The sequence below is a fragment of the Halichoerus grypus genome, chromosome 5 (assembly GCF_964656455.1).
Source record: "Halichoerus grypus chromosome 5, mHalGry1.hap1.1, whole genome shotgun sequence".
NCBI lineage: Eukaryota > Metazoa > Chordata > Mammalia > Carnivora > Phocidae > Halichoerus > Halichoerus grypus.
Window position 1 is genome coordinate 150,945,047 of NC_135716.1, and position 18,480 is coordinate 150,963,526.

Consider the following 18,480-nt stretch of genomic DNA (forward strand, 5'->3'; position numbering starts at 1 on the left):
GATCCTCCCGCTTGCCTGGGGCTCTACAAAGCGTGACTGGCCAGAGCGGCCAGGACGTTGGGAACTTGGCAAAAAGCCAGCCCTCCAAGCCCTGGGATCCGACTCCTCGTACACGGAGTCCAGGTCTTTGGGTCCACTCCGAGACTCCGCAACTGATCCGCGGTGCGATCGCGGCCTGGTCCCTTCCGCTCCAGCGCAGAAAGTGGCTCCTGCCTTCTGGCTCTGAGGCTAATTTAAGCAATAACCTCACCAGCGGCCCTCTTTGACTGGGGTGACTCTTGGGGAAGCCAGAACTGGCCCATAAAGATGGAAACATTTGCATAGAACTCTGCACCTCGAGATGGGAACCCACAGGGCCCAGAGAAGAGGCGACCCCGCGGGCAGGGAAGGACCAAAGTGGGCTGCAGGGGGTGGGGGATCTCCCCACACCAGCAGGGACCCGACACATCTGCATCCGAATGGGATGGGGCATCTAAGTCCAGGAGTCCTAGGAGCACCGACACCTGCCGGGGTAAAGGAGTGCAAAGCGAGGGCACTCTGTAAGCGGCAGGAATTAACGTGGACAATAAGCCCCACTCCTATACCCTCAGCGCCCCCCACCCCTCCACACACTATTTGGCAGTGTCTACACAGATCATTTGAAATACGCTTTTCAAGGCAGTGTGATTTTTAGGAAGGGACAGAATCAAAGGGACGGATTTAAATATAGTTTCCCCCAATAATTTGTCTTTTCCAGTCCTAAAATCCGTCCAACCGCAATGCCAACGATACTTCTCCCTGCGTAGACAGAAATGTCCCGGAAGTGAGACCAGTCTAAGGAGATTTTCCAGCATCGGGGAAACAGCTCAGACCTACAGGGCCCCAGCTTCCTAAGGCAAAACGCGCGAGACCCCTGTAGCGGCAACTATTCGCATCTCCGCAGCCGCTCCCGCGGGGTCCGCTGCGTACCCCTCGTCAGCCGCGCATCTCCCAACAGCTGGAGGGCGGGGGTGAAGACCGGGACCCTGTCGACCCCCTCCAGGAGTACGAAATTGCGGCGAGGAGTCCGTGGCCGGCAGGAGGGCACCCGGCGTAGACCCCCGCGGCAAGGAGCAACGCGAGGACGCAGACAGCGAGGGACTTCCGCTCGGAGTCCGTGTGGAGCGAAAAGAGAGCGCTTGGCGGAGACCGGGGACTCCGAGCTAGGAACCCCGCGCGGGTGGGAAACAACCCCAAGGATGTCGGCGCCCAGGGCAACCCGGGGACGCAGGCACCGGAGGAAACCGCCTGGCTTCGCAGCGGTCCGAAGCGTCTTGGCCTCCGGCGCGGCCGCAGCGTCCGACCCGCACAGCTCAGTCGGCTAGGAAAGGAGGCGGTGCCCGCTCCGCCCCGCGCTGCGCCGCGCCCACCAGCTCGCGGAAAAATTGGTTGCGGAAACTTGAGCTAGGAACCTCTGTCCTCCCTACAGCTTTCTACGTTGGGACGGGTCTATCCGACCTTAAAGAACAGAATCATCCGCTCCGAAACTCCAGTGAACATTTGTTTTGCTCTCAAATACCCTGATAGACGCAAAGCTTAGGAGGCTGAATTATCCTGTACGACCTCTGCCCACCTCAAGGTCTCTTTCATCGTTTCTCCATAAATCTCAGAGCGCCAGCCCCGAGGACAAATGTGAGCTGGGTCTCATCATCCCGGTTGGTCCTCCTGGACACATCTCCAGTCCTTAGCCTAGACAACCTTTGGAACCACGTATCGTAATAATTTACGCACAAACCCAAACTCGCCTCTCTTCTCTTTGGCGGTACGCGCGGGGTATGAATTAAACTCCGAATCCGGTCCGTAAAAACCCTACGCGAGCTGCCTGCTCCAACCGCTCGAAATCCTACGAGGCACGCTCCACACTCAAAATCTTTTCTCCCTTTCTCTTGCAAGGTCCCTCGTTTAAACAGCGTCGGCGCCTTTATTCGCCTGACCCTATGCGAAGGAAAACCCGCCTGATCGGTCATTGTCTGGTCCGCGACCGCCCCCACCCCCGCCCCAATCAGTGTCACAAAAACGCCCCTTTCAACGGATTCCAAACCCTCTTCACCCGGGCTCACCGAGCCTTCAACTTCATTAAGTGCGCGCTACGGCGGCTCTGGAGGAGGCGAAGTTTAAATAAACCCGAGCGGAGAGGGAGGAGGGGTGGGCCTGGGGAGGTTGCTAGTTGAAGGGGAGAGAGAGAAGTGTTTTTGAAAAGGGGAAAAAAGTCATCAGGGGAAAAGCGCTTTGTAACCACGAAGACGCGCCCGCTGTGGCGAGAACAAATTGGATATGGAGGGGAAGTGTCCGCCCCCACCTCAACTCCGGCTCCTGGGTGGTCCGGGGAGCCCCAGGAGAAAAGAAAGATGGGGAGGAATCGGCGGTGAAAAGAATTAACCACTTTAATTGGGCTGCAAGAGAGAAGTAGGGAGAGGTTCACCGATGTGCCTCGATCACCCAAACCAAATGCCCCTCAATAAAATAAAATCCCTGCCCCTAGCCGTGGCTGAAAGACGTATGTCAAAGTTTGAGAATCAAGGCTGTTCTCAGCCATAGAAAGTAAATCTGCAAGATGGGGTAAATTCTGTCCGGAAAGACCCCTCCCCCTCCTTGTGGCCTCGGGCCTCCCGGCGCCGGATGAAAAGGAATGAAATTGAACGAAATTGAACGAAATGAAGTGAAATTGACCAGTGAAATTCGCCAATTTTCTTCCTCTTTAAACTGCCCGCTCTCGACAGCACTCTCTGAACCCCAGGCCGATTTCTTAGCATTTTTTTTTCTCACCTCGAGAGATGAAGGTGTGCCCTGGATATTTTCTTATTGTCACCGATTGTTGGGGCCTGTGGGGGTAATGGCTCAGCTGTCTCCACCCAGACAGGAAGGGAACCCACAGAAGCTGCTCCTGATGGGATGGCTATTTCTCCCCCCAGTGAGCTGGTCTCCTAAGTAAGGCACCTTACACTGAACACCCACCCTTTGCACCCACAGGGCGGGAAGGAACCACTTAGAGTCCCTCTGGTCTGGGGGTGTTGGGGGTGGGGACAGAGGGCTCTACCATACAAATCTGCAATCCTCTCATCCTTCTTGCTCTTCCCTACAGTCCAGGTCCCAGGTGGGTCCTTGCCAGTTCCTAATTTACAGGTTCTGGGCCCACACAACCTAAAGGAGTCTCAAATTCTAAAGACCCTCCCTTCTCCCCTGCCTTCAGTAGTGAAGATCTCTCAGCAATTTTTTTTTTCTGTATTTTTCAAGCCCAGTTGGGCAACTGTGGCTTCTTTGTGGCTCCCAGTCCTCAGCCATAATCTGAGCCAGATCTGGCCTTCTTGACCCATAGGGAAACTGGGATCTGAGTCACGGGTCTGGGGCCTCAAGCTTCTTAGAAGCCCCTGGAAGGGTGTAGCTCACTCTTGCCCGATCCTATTTCTACCTCTTCCTGATAGGAAAGACACACATATACATACAAGCAACATGCTCAGATGAATTTACACACACACATTTACTTCACAAACACACTGAGGAGTCCAGAAGGATCTGCTGCTTCTCCTGGAAATAGCGACTGAGGCAGTATCTCATCTGCCTATCCACCATCAGATATGAATTCTGGCTGACTTAATTTTCTCTCCTCTAAAGAGGAAAAACCAACTGATAAATCTTTTACTTGAAGCTCCAACCTAATATCTGGGAGTGACATATTCATGGTAAATGAGATCATGTAAGCTACAAAATGCTTTATTGAGGGCAAACACACACACAGTCATGTTCAACCTTCCTCAAATGAAAAGAAATTAAATCAAACTCAGCAACGGAAGTCAACCAAGCAGCCCGCCAGAGCCATTATCCCAGTATCAGCAGGCATTTCCCTTTCTACCACTAACTCTCACCTTTCTTCTCGTGGACTGTTTGATAAAATCATGGGAAGGTGGCCCACTGCATTCGACCTCCCCACCCTCCTACAGTCTCTCAAGGAGATGGAGGAGAGAGCACCTCGCCTCTGGCAAAGGGGCTACATTTACTACCTGCGCCTCCAACCTTGTCTCTCCTCTGTTGGGGAATCAGCTGACTTAGGAGTTGCAACCACTGTTCCTCAGCCCTGGTGCATTCTCCCTACCCTGATCCTGATTCTGACCCTCCTCCCCTAGGGCACTCAGTCCTCTACCTCCTCCTCCTTTCCTGCTGTTGCTAATGCCTGGGAATCTAGCTAAAGAGGCCTGTGGGGCTTCTCCCTGACTGCCCCTCTCAACTTCTCCAAAGCTGGTTCCCTGACCCTCTCTTCCTCCTTCTCGCTCTCTGTCACTCTAGCCCAACACTCGCCCTCAGCATGTGTCTATTTTCCCGCAATGGCTAAAATGCCTCGTTCTGTACCTCCACATTTCTCCTTCTCTCCTATGTCCTCCGTTGAATGAACAGAGCTGAGTAACCATCTTTGTTCCACCCAAAGCGTCCCCTCCTGCCCAACATGCTCTTGAGTCCGGCCAGCTGGAGTCCCAGGCACAGGCAGCAAGCTGGGAGACTCACTGGGCTTATGGAAGGCCCCAGCCATAACTCCCGATGGTTTTGCACTCCGGCAGTAGGTTCTGGCTGTGAGCATGGCTCAAGGGTTGGGAAGGTTTGGCTTAACAGAGTAGGACCGCACTGCCTCTCTCCTTTGGCTCATAGTGCACTTCTAACCCTCTCAGGCCAGAGGAAAGAAGAGTTTCACAGTCCCCCCCCCCATTCAATCTTTTCATTCAGACCTGTCCACAACAACAGGAGGGAGGGGGGTCCAAAAAAGGCTCTACAGTGGCTAAAGAGAGGTCTCTCTCCTCTTAAGGACCCAGAAAAAGACAGTGACAGAGAATCACAAACATAGAGACACACATTCATGAACACACAAAGAAATAAAAATGCAGATATCCTAAAATACAACTCACTCCCCACCCCAAAGGAGGACAAAAAGCAAGGATACACGATGACCCTCAGAAACACAAACAGGAACCATAAGCTCCATGAAAGCCTCCGCACGCAGAGGCATACAGAATATGCATCAAGACACACAATTCACTCAAACTGTACTTAGTGGATACAGTGTCCATGAGCACTGGGCACCCAGATAAGCCCCTGCCACGCTAAAGTCTAAACCAGAAGATGAGAATCCCCAGGTGCATTTGAAACAAAACCTCTGTGTAAAACCCCAGGCAGACATTTAGGACCAGAGCGAAAATGAAAGTGCTACGGGGTCACAGGCTTCCCAGAGTCCTGGCCCCATCACCAGCCAAAGGCCGAGGCCACAATATTCCCTGCATCCAATAAGCCCAAGCCCTCCTTTACCTGTCTGGGCTCCCCAGGGCCCTTCCCCACTCCCTCTGTACCCGGGAGCTGGGTGTCTGAGAGAGCCCCAACTGGGAAAGGGAAGTGCAGGCAAGCAGACAGAGCTGGTGACTGCTGGAGTTCACATACATTTATTCAACTGACACCAATGGGAATGGGGGGGAAGACAGATTTTTTTCTTCCACACAAACCATCAGACGATTTCACAGAGAAGTCTAAATCAATGCACACCCAGTGGACAGAGAACGCAGATAGCGGCCCGCTGTACAGATATTTACACATAATTACAGGACCCCCTGCCACGGGATGTGCCCTCGCCCACCCCATCCCCACCTCTCCAGTCCTTGACCCAGACCCTCCTCTCCCACCCCAACCTCATTGCCTTTAGCTACAATAAATATCCCAGGGCCTGGGACAGAGCAGAGCGCTGAGAGGGCCGCTGGCCCTGGATGGCTGGACCCAGCCGGCCATGGGAAAGGGGAAAAGTTCCTTCAAAAGCACCCCAACACTAAAGAGGGAGGATGTTCCTCAGTGTGGTGGGATCCGGGGTTTCTGCGGGGATTGTGGAGACCCCTCGCTCAACCTCTCCAGTTCAACTTCGCTTGTGTAGACACTGCTTTAGGCTTCAGAGAAAACTAACTTCCTTGGAGAACAGCAAGAAAAAAAAGTTGAAAATTTCTTTTAAGCACAAAGCGGATAATAGGTATCTTTAAATTATAATATTGGGCAAGCAGTGCCTCAAAGTTGGGGAAGGAGTGAGGGAGAGGCAGAAAGGGAGACCTCTCTGCGCAGTTGGGTGTTTCTGGCGGAATCTGCAGGGCCTGGGCAGACATCTCTCCGGGAAAGCATTCCTCCCGGGCCTCTGAGAGGCGCAGAGACTGGGAAAAAGTGAAGGTTCCCCCCGCCCCTTTTACTGCTCATATTGGAGTGGGATCATGGCTTGCGACTTCATCGCATAGACCTGGGCCTCTCCCTGAGCGATGGAGCCCGCTTCGTCCCAACTATCGGCAAAATTCCGAGCGTGGAGCCTGAAGTGCCAAGTCACGAGCGCCGGCCCAAGGTCTGGAGACTCTTCATAAATAGACTCCCTGAGTTCCGCTGGGACCGCAGGAGCTCCCGGGAGAGGCTGAGTGCGGGCCTTACCGGCCCTGAGCTCTACGGGGTCAGAAGTGGCAGCCACTGAGGCCGGCGACTTTGCTGGCAAACGGGGGCCCTGAGGACAGGAGCGCGTCCCCGGGGTGCGAGAGGCGGATGTGGCCGGCCACTGGAGCCAGGGCTGGGGCAGTCAGCATGGCCAAGACCTGGGCTTGACCCCCAGGACCCGCCGCCGCCGCGAAAGGCGATCCCGGGGAGCCCTCGCCTCCGCCCGGGGGTGCTGCCCCGCCGCCACCGTGGCCCATGATGTGGTCTATAGAGAAGGAAGGCCTCTGCCCAGCCCCGGTGCCCCCGGCACCCGCACCACCGCCCGCGTCCGTCTTGAGGCCCTGGCGCAGGAGTGCGGTAGACAGACCAGCCGCGGTGCCGGCTGCGGGAGGGCTCAGCGACGCGGGGTAGAAGGCTTTGGCGCAGCCCAGCTCGGCGCCCAGGAAGGCGGGCAGGCCTGCGGGGCCGGGGCCCGACCCTGTGCCCGGGGCAGGCGCAGGGGCCGGAGCTGAGGCTGCGCCCGCGAACACCGAGGCCGTCGGAGGTCCGGGTGGAGGAGCAGCGGCGCGGCCTGGGGGTACCGACAGCTGGCAAGGCGCGGCGGCGGCGGCGAAAGCGAAGGCGTGCGGGTGTGGATGCGGGTGCGGGGCCGGGCCCGGTGGGGGTGCGCCGTAGGCCGGGAGCGCCAAGCCGTAGCCGTAACCGTAGGCGCCATAAGCGGCGAAGCCCGGCAGGAAGGCGCCGGGGTCCCCCGCCGCCGCAGCCCCGCCACGCAACAGCAGCTCCGGATGAGGGTGCGTGTGTGGATGCGGCGGCGGTAGCGGCTGCCGCTTGAAGCGCTTGCGGCGCCGCAGGAAACTGCCGTTGTCGAACATGTCGGCCGACTCCGGGTCCAGCGTCCAGTAGTTGCCCTTGCCCGGGTTGCCCGGCTCGCGGGGAATCTTGACGAAGCAGTCGTTGAGCGAGAGGTTGTGGCGGATGCTGTTCTGCCAAGCAGGGAACTTCTCCCGATAGTAGGGGAAGCGGCCGCTGATGAACTCGCAGATCTCGCTCAGCGTCAGGCGCTTCTTGGGGCTCTGCAGGATGGCCATGGTGATGAGCGCGATGTACGAGTAGGGCGGCTTCACCAGCGGGCTCCGCGTCGCCGCGCCCCCCGACGGCGGTCCCGGCCCGGGCCCCGCCGCGCCCCGGGCCGCCGCCGCGCCTGGCCCGGGGCTTCCCGCTGCGGCCGCCGCCCCCCGGGGCGCTAGAGCGCGGGGCTCGCCGTCCGAGCAGCCGCCGGACTCCTCCTCGTCCTCGGCTGCGTCCGCCTCGGTTTCCTCCGGAGGAGGCTCGGGGCCGTGGGGGAGCACGTCCCGGGGGGCGCGGGGCCCGGAGCGGGCAGGGAGCTCCCCCCCACCGCTGCCGCCGCCGCCGCCCACCACGTCTATGTCTGCGTCGGCCTCGGACAGCGCGGCCGGGGAGCTCTCGGAGGACATGATCTCGCAGCAGCAGCTGCCCAGGGTCATGGTGCCGCCGCCGCCACCGCCGTTCTCCGGCTCCGCTCCGGCCGCGGCTCGGGCTCCGCCGCGCTGCCTCTGGGGCGAGTGTGTTTTGCGCGCGGGCGGGGAGGGGGCGGGGGACTGAGGCGGGGAGGGAGGGGTGTCCCCCAGCTCCGCAGCGACCCCTCGTGGCCCAACTCGCCGCTCTCACCTCTCGGTGAGCACCCGACTGGCTGCTCTCTCCGCCGCCCCGGGAGCCGGAGCCGGGCGCCTGCACCCGGGGCGTGGGCGGAAGGAGCTGAGGCTGCCCCTGACCCTGGCCGGTGTCGGCCCCCAGTGCCCCCGGGATGGAGGGTAGGGGAATTAGTCCCTCCCGCCTCGCGGCTGCCTAAGGCGGAAGAGCGCGAACCCGGGGCGGAGCTCCCAGAGCGGGGTGGGGCGGGGCGGGAGGGGGCGGGCGGACTGCCTCGGCGGAGGGGCCCGGCGGGAACAAACAGCCGCCGCGGCGGGAGCTGGCTCGGGTGGCTAGAGGCGGGTCCTCCTCTGCCCGCAGATCCCGCAAACGCTCCGCTCCCCGGAGCCGCCGCTTGGAGCCAGTGCGCTCAGCCCCTGGATGTTAAGGTCCACGCGGGCGCCAAACGGAGCCGGGAGAAGTAGCGACGGCCCCCACCCTTCATCTACCCAAGGCAGCGCCCTGGGCCACCAAGGCCGAAGCGCAGTTGGAGCTCGAGCGGGAGCCTGAGACGGCCCGACCTAAGCCGCCCGAGCTGGGCCCGCCGGATCCCGAGTGGCTTCCGGCCCAAGGGGAGACGCACTTGAGTGACCGCGAGGAGCAAACTTGGCGCTCTCAGCCTCGGGCCGCGGAGAGGTGAGAGATTCCGGCTGCGCCCCTCTCCTCCCTTCCAAAGCCGAGACCCCGCCACACATCCTCTTGCCGCGGCGCGGGACCCCGGACGCAGGAGTGTGTGCGGGGAGACCCGGGGAGCGCGTCGCCTGTCCGTCGCCCTCTCCCCGAAGCTTCTGTGCGGCGCTTCGGCCGCATTCCGGGAGCGCGGACCGATCCATCGATCTGAGTTTGCTTGCACCCTGCCCTTTTCGGTCCGGGTATCCGTTTGTCTTGGGCTCTGTGACTCTGTGTCTCTCGCCTTCGGTGAATCTCTGCCTTGTTTCCTGTGGAAACCCTGCATTTGTCTGGCTATCTCTTCGTGGGTCCGAGAATCCCTCGCTCCATTTCCCTACCCCCAGTCGCACTGCAGGGCTGCTCCCCCTTTCTGGCCGGACTTGTAGGCTCTACGGACCGGCCACAGGACCCCGACAGACACCTTCCTCAGTGAACCCTGACCTCAGCCCCAGGCCCGCGTTGTCTCGTCTCTCAGGAGCCCGTGCACACAAGGTTGGTCCTGTGTCCTTCTTCTTACGAGCCGGGTTTCTGCCCAGCCCATTAGGCTCCTTTCTCCCCTGGCCAGGAACCCAGCCACCAGTAGACTGGGCCCATCTCAACCCTGAGCGGTGACAGGGGTGGTAGGCGCTGGTCGTGGGCAAGAACTGAGCTGATAGACGGGCTGCTGCCCCGCCAGCGCCGCGCAGTGGTCAGATCTCCGGCAGGCGAGGCCCGAGACCCAGCTGCCCTCAGCTGTCGCAAGGCTGTATGACAATCAGCAAGCTACTTCCCCTACCCAGCCTCAGTTTCCTGCTTTGCCTAGTAGTTAAGAGCAGGAACCCTGAAATTAGGCTGCTGGGATTCTGGTCCTGGCTTGCTTATTTACGAGCTCTGTCATCTTGGATACATTTCTTAAACTCTTTTTGCTTCTGTTTCTTCCTCTGTAAAAATGAGATTTAAAAGCACCTACCTCATGACTAATACCTAAAAGTAGCTATATCACTCTAGGCTACTTATGAAGAGGGTATTGAGAGCACTTTGCAGACTCTTGGGGAGAGAGAAAGCAGGTGGGGGTGTAGTCTCCCACCTGGATCTCAAGCTATGGTCTAGCCCTCCACTGGGTTACCCCTACTGGGGTAACTGCGTTATCTAACCCTCTCTGGTCACTGTACTGAATCAGATCCCCTATAGATAAGTGCTGGAAGCAGGGTGTGAGGGATCGCCAGGCCCCTGCAAGCTGTAGTTCAGCAGGATTGTTGTGAGGGTGGATACATTCTTTCATCTAACAGTTTCCAGCCTATGGAATAATCTAGTGTAAATCTAAATTTCCCATTCCACAACCAGAGGCCCAGAGGGGGGTGGGGTGGGGCAACCAGAGGCCCAGAGAGGGGAAGAAACTCACCTAGGCTCCTACAAGATAGAGCAGGGCCAGGTGCTTGTCACTTAATCTTCATGATGGAGGTCTCCATCCTCTCAAGCCATCTGACTAAGAGCAGAGGAGAGTGGAAGCAGGTCTGACTGCCCCTGTCTTGGGGGAGAAAGTCCTCTGTTCCCCCTACACACACTCCTCAGACCAAGGGGATCCACCTGGTATGCAGGGTCTGCATAAACAGACTGTCCTCAGGAAGATGAGAAGAGGTCCAGTCTTCAAACCATGGACAAGCAATTGGGCAGGGGTAGTGGCCCTTTTCTAGGTGATAAGGCCCTCCAGAGAAAAAGGTGGGGGGCGAGGGTTGGAAAGAAGTTTTTTGCATGAGTCCAAATAAACTCACATACCTAGGATTGCTAGATTCAGCAGATTTATTTTATCTGGTAACCCTACACCTACCCCAAGCTTGTGTATTACTTCGTGGAGCTCTCTCTCGTACTCACAGGTAGCCCACACTGTCTACGGCATATCAGCTCCAGCCCGGCTCTGCCCTGCTGGTATCTAAGAAAATGGAGAGGAAAATCAACATTGGCCTCAGCTTACTACACCTCACCTTCTGAATGTCTCCATTTCTAAAATGGCAGGCGTTCACCGGTCCCTTCCTCCCTTGCCAGCACTTTCTGGCTCCCCAGGCTCCGGCCTCCTGCCCAGCTTCAGGGTCAGGCTGGCTGAGGCATTTGCTGCCCACATGTCCTGGGTTCTGAAGGTCCAGGCAAGACTACAGAGCCGCTGTGGCTGTGGGCTCTTGCCTCTGCCTGGTTCTGCTGCACACTCGCTGCTTGCTGAGGCCCAGGTGGGGGGGGAAGCGATACAGGCCCTTAGTCCCTGTTCTGCAGTGTGGGGCCGGGACATGATCTTAAGGAATCATCGGACCCTTCAAACATACACTTTTACAGGAGTGCAAACAGGCTCTGGAGATCATGTGACTTGGCCAGGCTCTTGAAGCCCCCCCACACCACTCCCAGGGTTGGGTTGGACCCAGGTGTCAAGACTCAGAGGCCAGAACTGCTTTACTTATCCAAATAACTCTGCTTAGCCCCTCACCAAGCTCGGTAGAGGTGTTTCTAGGAACCTCTCATCCCTCCCAAGGTTTTAGTGTAAATCTAGAAGGGCCAGTTTGTCTTGAACAATGCCAGGAGTAGGTGAACTGGGGGCTGGGAGAAGGTCGAGGGGGACCTTGGGAATTTATTTCGTTTTCTGCACTTCTCCGCTGGCACCAGCCTTTCCCACCTGTGGGCTCAGCCTCTTCCAAGCCTTCCGGTCACATTTGCTATCTGGGTGACTCTGTCACTTCCCTCCCAAGAAAACCTATGCTTCAGCGCCCACGCCTGAAGCTTCCAAGAAGCAGAAGGCAACAGGCTCTGTGGGCCTTGGCTACAGTGTCCCTAGTAGGGTCTGGCCTTCTCCTTCCTCTGCCTTACTATTTCGCTACCTCCTTCGCATAGCCAAGAAACAACTGGAAGGAGGCTTTTGGGGGCGCCTGTTGGGAGGGGGGTCCACCCCAAAATGCCCGGACAACCAGGGAGTTGTTGCATGTTTATTGTGATGTGTTGCTGGCTATCAGTGGTGTCCCTCCTTTTATGGCTCCTCCCTTGGCTTCTTATGGTCGCCGTAGACGTGCTGTTCTCGACTTAGGGAAAACGACAGCTATCAGATGGTTTTGAGAATATAATGAAGTCAATCGCGAAAGTGGCGAAGAGCGGCGCTGAGCGAGCAGGAGGCGGGACGCGGAGCGGACCGACCTCAGGCGCGGCCTCCCCGCCGGTAAATTCTGCGAGCACAGTACGGCCTCAGCCGGGCAGGGGGACACCACGCCCGCACACTTCTCTAATTTTATTCACAAACCTTGCCAGTCTCGGGGAAAGCTGCGACACCCGCGCAGCCGCCCCCTCTTCCCGTTCCGCCATCGGCTGCAGCTCGGGGGTGGGGGATGGGGGAGACAGTTGTTTGGCCGAAGCCGGGGCATCTCCGGACCCTTTTCTTCACCCAGATCTCCGCCTGTTCCAGAGCGATCGGCTCCCTTGGCCCGGGCGGGAGGCGGGAGATTCCAGATCGGGAGACCTGAGGGGAAGAACCTCAGGCGACGGGGCTCCCCACACACAGGAGCAGGGCCCCGGGGTCAGAGTTCAGAGAGAGGCCGGACCCACAGCAAGCAGAGAAATGACAGGGCTCCCCGCCTGTGCGCCTTCGCCCCAGCCGACCACCCGCCCTCCCCCCAGCGCCTCTGAACTGCTCCCCACACCTCCACGTACCCCCCACTTCTCAGAAGAAATGTATTTCTCTTCTTTCACCGTGCCTGGCCACAGCCGCCTCCCGGCACCCCTATCCTGGGACTACGTAGTGGGGGGGGCTCCCTTGAGCCCCAGCACCGAGCAGCGGTTGAGACCCGGGCGAGCTGCGGAGCCTGTCGACTCTGGTTCGCGGGAAGAGGGTTGCGGGCCCAGGCAAGGGTGAAAACAGCGCGGCTCCGCAGCCACCCAACCTGGGACTCTGGCTTCAAAGCGACCGCGGTGCGACAGGCTCCCCTCGCTGGGGAGACGCACAGCTGGGGGCAAGGGAGAGGGGACGCTTCCAGGTGTGTCGGAGCGTCAGCCTCAGGTCTGAGTGCCCCTATTGTCTAAGTGCGTCCCGGGTTTTTGCGAACGAGGGTCTGTTTCTCCTCCCTCCACGTGCGTGTGCCCCTCCGGACGCCGGTGGCTCTGTGTGTCCGACCCGCGCCTGTCCCGAGTGCTCCCCTGCCAACCGCACGATAGGTGCGGGGACTGCCCTGGAAGCCTCGCCGGCCAAACCCACCGCTCTGCCCCAGCGCCGGAAGCGGCGCGACGTGGCTGGGACTGCGAACCCACTCCAGGCCCGCAGCGTGACCCTGGCGGGGAAGGAGGATGTGTGAGGGTGCAAGCCTGGGTGTGGGTTTGGGACGAGAGCGGGGAGAGAGAGGAGAGCGCACGGGCACGGCGCGGCGGAGAGCCGGGAAGAGTGTAGCGGCGGCCTCCTGCCCACCAACTGGAGGCCACCCGCTGGAGCAGCAAGACCTCGGGACCCGGACGCCCTTCCGCAGCCCTGAAGTGGGGCAAGGCGGGAGGGAAGGGAGGAGGGGCCCAGCCGTCCGAACCCGGTAACCGGCGCAACACGCACACGCGCGCTGTCGCGTTTAGCCTTTCGGAGCCCCAGGCAGGGTTGCTGGTGAAACCGTAAGCCCCTGCGTGGTTGGGGAAATGATGCCGGGTGCCTGACCCCTCTGGAGCCCGTGCGGAGCCGCGTAAGCCCCACAGAAGCAGAGCGAGGGGACCAGAGGGCGTCTCGGCCTTGCCATGTAGACCCGGTGACCGATTCCTGGGGAACAGCGACCTCTGGAGGAGCGGCGCGTCCACGCAGAGAGTCAGGAACTGGAAGACCAGGTCTAGGACCAGAGGGCCCTTTCTCCACCCCACCCCTTTGGCAAACTCATCCAGAGACTCATAACCTCCGGACTCTTCGCGCATGCTTGCTTCCTTTCCCAACCTGTACTCATGCTTGAAATCCTTGCTGAGATCCCGCCTCCTCCAGAAAGAAGGCTTCTCAGGAGCCCAAAGCATCTTGCCCTCTTCCTGCTCTGAGCTCCTCATAACTGAAAGCCTGAACCCTTGATAACAGCGCTTGCATCCTGCTCCGCACAGCCGACCTGCTTCCTGCCTCTCCGTTCTCCAAAAGACCATTAATCCATACACTCCACCCACCCTTTGCATTGCATGCTGGGTGTGCTGTTTTTCTTTCCCTCCAGTAAATAAAAGACTTAAGTCATTTATCCCAAAATTGGACTGTAGGTCTTAAAAGTCCGTTTACCAGAGAGGGAAACCCAGAGGGAAGGCTGACTTGCCCAAGGTCATACAGCAAATTGGTAGCAAAGGCGGAACTAGATCCCTAACCTCTCATTTCCCAAGCCCAGAGCCCTCTCCATTTCACCTGGATGTGGGGAAGGGCTCATTTTGAGGGGTGAGGCCTGGTTGGGGGAGTCGACATAAGGAGAGGGGAAATACAGGAGAGAATGGGGTAGAGGGGGTCACCGCTCCAGGGTGGGGCAGGAAGGAAGAAAGAGGGGGCAAAGCTGCCCTGGAAAGTCAGACTCTTCCTTTCCTCAACCCCAGCCCAGATCAAGCTACTTTGAAGGACTCTAAATGTCAGGGGTTGGCTAAGTGTCTTGCCTCAGGAGGTGGGTGGGCTGGATACAGCCTCAATTCAGGCAAATATCGCCCTGCCCTCTGCCCTGGGAAGGGGGAGAGGGGCTAAGAAACCTCTGCTAATACACACCCAGGGGGTGCTGCTGAGACCTCAGAGCAGCAGGAAGAGGCCTCCTGGTGCTTGCAATTATAAAGTTAAAGGAGAAGCTAGGAGGATGATTCTCATGCAATTTGCATGAGCCCCCAGTGATAGCTGCCCCCAGCTGCTTTGCTTTCAGGGAATCCTGTGTTTGTCTGCACAGATAACCAGGCAGCCTGGCCCCTGCCTCTGTGTCCAGCCACACCTCCAACCCCTGCACTCCACTCAAAACTGCTTTCTCTCACTCTAGACCATTACCTGCAGCTCACTCCTGCCTGGCCCAGTCCTCCTAATCCTCTGCCCATTTCAAATATCAAACTTCATGAGACACTTTCCCCAACAACACCTCCCATTGGCCAGGCTATGAGGGGCTCCTGCCTGTGTGCCCCCAAAACACTAAACTCCCTCCATTGTCATCATTTATCTTCCAGTCTGTCGCCCTCTGTAGACTGTTCCTTGAGAACACTCATTATGTTGCCTTCATCCTCATTTTTCCTCCTCTACAGGGTGGAGATAATAATTGTACCTACCTCACTGAGTTCTCGTGAGGATTAAATGAGCTAATGTGTATAAAGCCCTCAGCCCAGTGCCTGAAACTGTGAAAAAGCTCATCAAACATTTCTCATCATTATCAGTCACCCTGCCTCCTGCTAGCCACAAAACCCAACACACGGTAGGTATTCAGTGAATGTTAGACCTGTGGATACAGGAACCAATGAGTGAAGGAATGAACAGTGTGATGTATTTCTCCCTCTTGTCTGGGACTCCCCAGACAGATAGCTTCCATCACCAGCGGAAATAGCTGTTCTTTGAAAACAGACATTGCTTCTCCCCCATCAGTCCCCATCCGCGAAGGGAGGAGAACACGTCCCCCTATGAAAGAGAGTCTTTCCATGGTCCCTGACCCCAGCATTCATTGGATTTCTCTCTTGTGTTCTCTGTCTCAGTTTCCTTCTTTTAAAATGTTGTGACCAATCAAACCAGCCAAATCCTGACAAAATCTTCCAGGGGCTCCCCATTGCTTATAAATTACAAAATTCACTCTCCTTAGCATGATGAATTGAACATGTTTACAGTTTTGGGGTATCCCATTTCTCTGTTGGATAAGACTTCCCCTCCCATAGTCCACATGGTCCTGATGGGACTGTCCAATCTCTGGGTCCTTCACACTTACTTCCAAGAGTAGACAGGCAACCCAGCATGATCAACCATAGCAACCATTGCAAACCCAAGTCCCAGTGATTGGTCTAGTCAGGAGTAAGGGACCTAAGCCAAGCCAGTCACTCCTACAAGATTTGATATATGAACTCTGGGACTTCAGGAGGAGTGCTTCTCCTTTTGGATCAGAAGATCAGGTGGAGAATGTGGTTTGACACTGAAGCCCATACACAGAGGAGAAACAGCCTAAAGAGAGAGACAGTTTAACAACAGTGCTGCGTCCACCGGCTCTGCCCAAAACTCGAACCCTTAGACTTCCCAGACGTTCTAAAGATATTCTCCCTTTTCTTAAACTAGGTGTAATGACGTTCTGCTAGTTCGAGTTGAATTTCACGAACAGCAGAGCCATAAGAGAGGAGGATCCTGGGTCCTTGAAACCTTTGAGGTGCCATACCACCCTGAACTGCCTCAAGACTTACGGGGAAAGGAAATACATTTCAATATTGGTTAAGCCACTGTTGTGGAATTTTCTTTGGTGGGGGGGTGGCGGTGGTAGTGGAGTCTGTTACTCACAACTGAACTGAACCCTAATTAATACAGGAGGGGATGGAAAGATGCCCTATAGACACAAAGGACCAGTCTAGGGTCATTAGCCTGGAGAATAAAGGGCTCAGTGTTGACACAGCCCCCATCTTCAAATCTCTCCAGGACTGACCTGGAGCACAGAGACCATGGCAAAAGGGAGCCTGAAGGCTGTCAGGAGACTCAATATCTGTGACTCCATGGAAGGAGAGCCTTCCAATAGGGCTGTCGCTCAGAGAGGTGATAGGTTACATTGATAGGAGTGAGCGCCCCATCACTGGAAATGTGTGAGCTATGGCTAGGTGATCACTGGATAGGAATCTAGGCACAACAGACAGACTATAAGTCTTAGAGATGGGTTCAGCTTATGCCTCCACCATGTATTAGTCTCAAACAAACAACCTTTCTAAGCCCCAGTGTCCTTGTTTGTGAAGGATCCAGATAACTGGGTTGGAGACAGAAACCAAGGAAATTTCCTAGCTGTCACCTCACAGAGACTCCTGACGCCTAGAACGAGCCAACTATGAGTCAGGATGCCTCAGAGAGGATCCTTGCTGGCCTCCCAACCTTGACATTTTTGAGGATACCTGCTCCAACCTGCCTGCTGAATGCACCTCCCCCTGGTTTGTTCCTGCAACTGGAGAAGAGCAGTGGAGCCTGAGTCTAGGGGCCTGAGATCTCCTCCCATCCCTGCCTCTGCCCCTCCCAGGTCCTCTGCTTCCTTGTCTGACATGTAAGAAGTGCATCCCCTGTTTTGAACTCAAGAATCTGGCTCAAGAATCAGGGCTCTTAACTACTGTGCCCTACCTACGATTCCAAAGGTGAGTGATTGCCATTCACAGCAATAATAATAACCATGTTTGCATGGTCTTGACCTGCCCAGGCTCCTGCTCATCCTGTCTCAGCCAGAATGGTGCCATCTGCTACATGAGCTGACACCACAGGTCTGGTCCAACCCAGACATTCCCAGGCTACTGAGGGCCTTGTTTTACGAAGTGGATTTGGCTCCCCCTTAGTCACATGCGTGCCTCTCACAGGGGGCCTGCTGCTGGATCTTCCTTCATCCACTTCCTCCCATGAAGCAGGGCCACTCCCAATGAAATGGGAAATCCAAGGCCAGAGAGGAGCAGATCTTAGAACATGACCCGATGATCAGAAGGAAGTCACAGTTGGGGATGAGGGATGGCAGAGAAGGGGAGATGGCAGCATTTGGCAGGAGGCCTGGAGGCCTGAACAGTGGAGGTCTGAAGAGCGAGCTTCCTACACCTGCCTCTGATGCCCAGGGTTGGGAGACTGAAAGGGAGAAGGAGCCATCACTCTGGACAGATTGATGGCCAGGGCACAGACCCCACTCAGGTTAGAGGTGGCAAGTGCCCAGGCTTCCCAGATCCAGAGGCCAAACCATCTGGTGAGGGGCCCTAGTGAGAAGTTCTGATGGGAAGGTCACAGGGGAGAGGGCAGTGAGGTTTGAGAAAGTGGAATTCTGACCACAGTCACCAAGGGTCCCTTTGAGAAATAAAAGTGGACAGCTGCCAAAAGAGCCAGTGTGGTCCCAGGGAGCTTGGTGTGCTGACAGGGACTGCGTGGAAATGCACTTCCGGGAACTTCCCCTGCAGATACATCTGCACGCATGGGACACGTACGGGCTCTCACTGCAGCTGGGTCTGGAAGGCCGAAAGGTGGGAGACAGTGTAAGTGTCCACTGACAGGGGGTTGATTAAGCAAACAATGGCACATCTCACAAGGAAATAGTATGCTGTGTAAATAAAATAAAGAAGTTCTTTATCCATTGATCTGGAAAGAGCCCGAGATGTATCATTGAGTGAAAAAATTAAAGATACTGTAAAAACATTATGCTTCCAATTGTGTTTTTCTAAAGGAGAAAATATATTTGTTTTGGTTTGCATATGCAACAAAAATATCTAGGAGAATGAATAAAAAACTAATAAACATCTGCTGGGGCAAATAAATGGGGAACAAAAATGGAAGAGAGACCTTTCACTCAATACTCTTTTATAATTTTAAAGCCAAGTAAATATATAGCCAATACAACAATTGAATAAATACTTTAAAGCAAACAATGGAATCATCTGAATGAATAAGGCTGAGTATGTAGAACATATGAGTAATAAAAACTGTAACTATGTGGTAAACACTTTCTATGGGCTCCAACCTGAAAATATGGCTGGTGGCTAATGTGGAAG

The 18,480-nt window shown here is 56.5% G+C and overlaps 1 protein-coding gene and 1 long non-coding RNA gene across 2 annotated transcripts; one reads left to right on the forward strand and one right to left on the reverse strand.

Moving 5' to 3' along the window:
• Window positions 1-5,691: 5,691 nt before the first annotated feature.
• On the reverse strand, window positions 5,692-7,958 carry FOXD2 (forkhead box D2). Its single transcript, XM_036093458.2, has one exon. It carries the CDS (start codon window positions 7,956-7,958, stop codon window positions 6,471-6,473), a length of 1,488 nt encoding a protein of 495 aa, XP_035949351.1. The 3' UTR covers window positions 5,692-6,470.
• Window positions 7,959-8,401: 443 nt separating this feature from the next.
• On the forward strand, window positions 8,402-16,205 carry LOC118536566 (uncharacterized). The gene is made up of 2 exons (XR_004917751.2): window positions 8,402-15,209; window positions 16,052-16,205. It is a non-coding gene; the product is annotated as an uncharacterized LOC118536566 (long non-coding RNA).
• Window positions 16,206-18,480: the final 2,275 nt, after the last annotated feature.

What these genes read in the sequence shown, in the direction of transcription:
- FOXD2 (XM_036093458.2), bottom strand. Translation starts at nt 7,958, where the DNA reads ATGACCCTGGGCAGCTGCTGCTGCGAGATCATGTCCTCCGAGAGCTCC.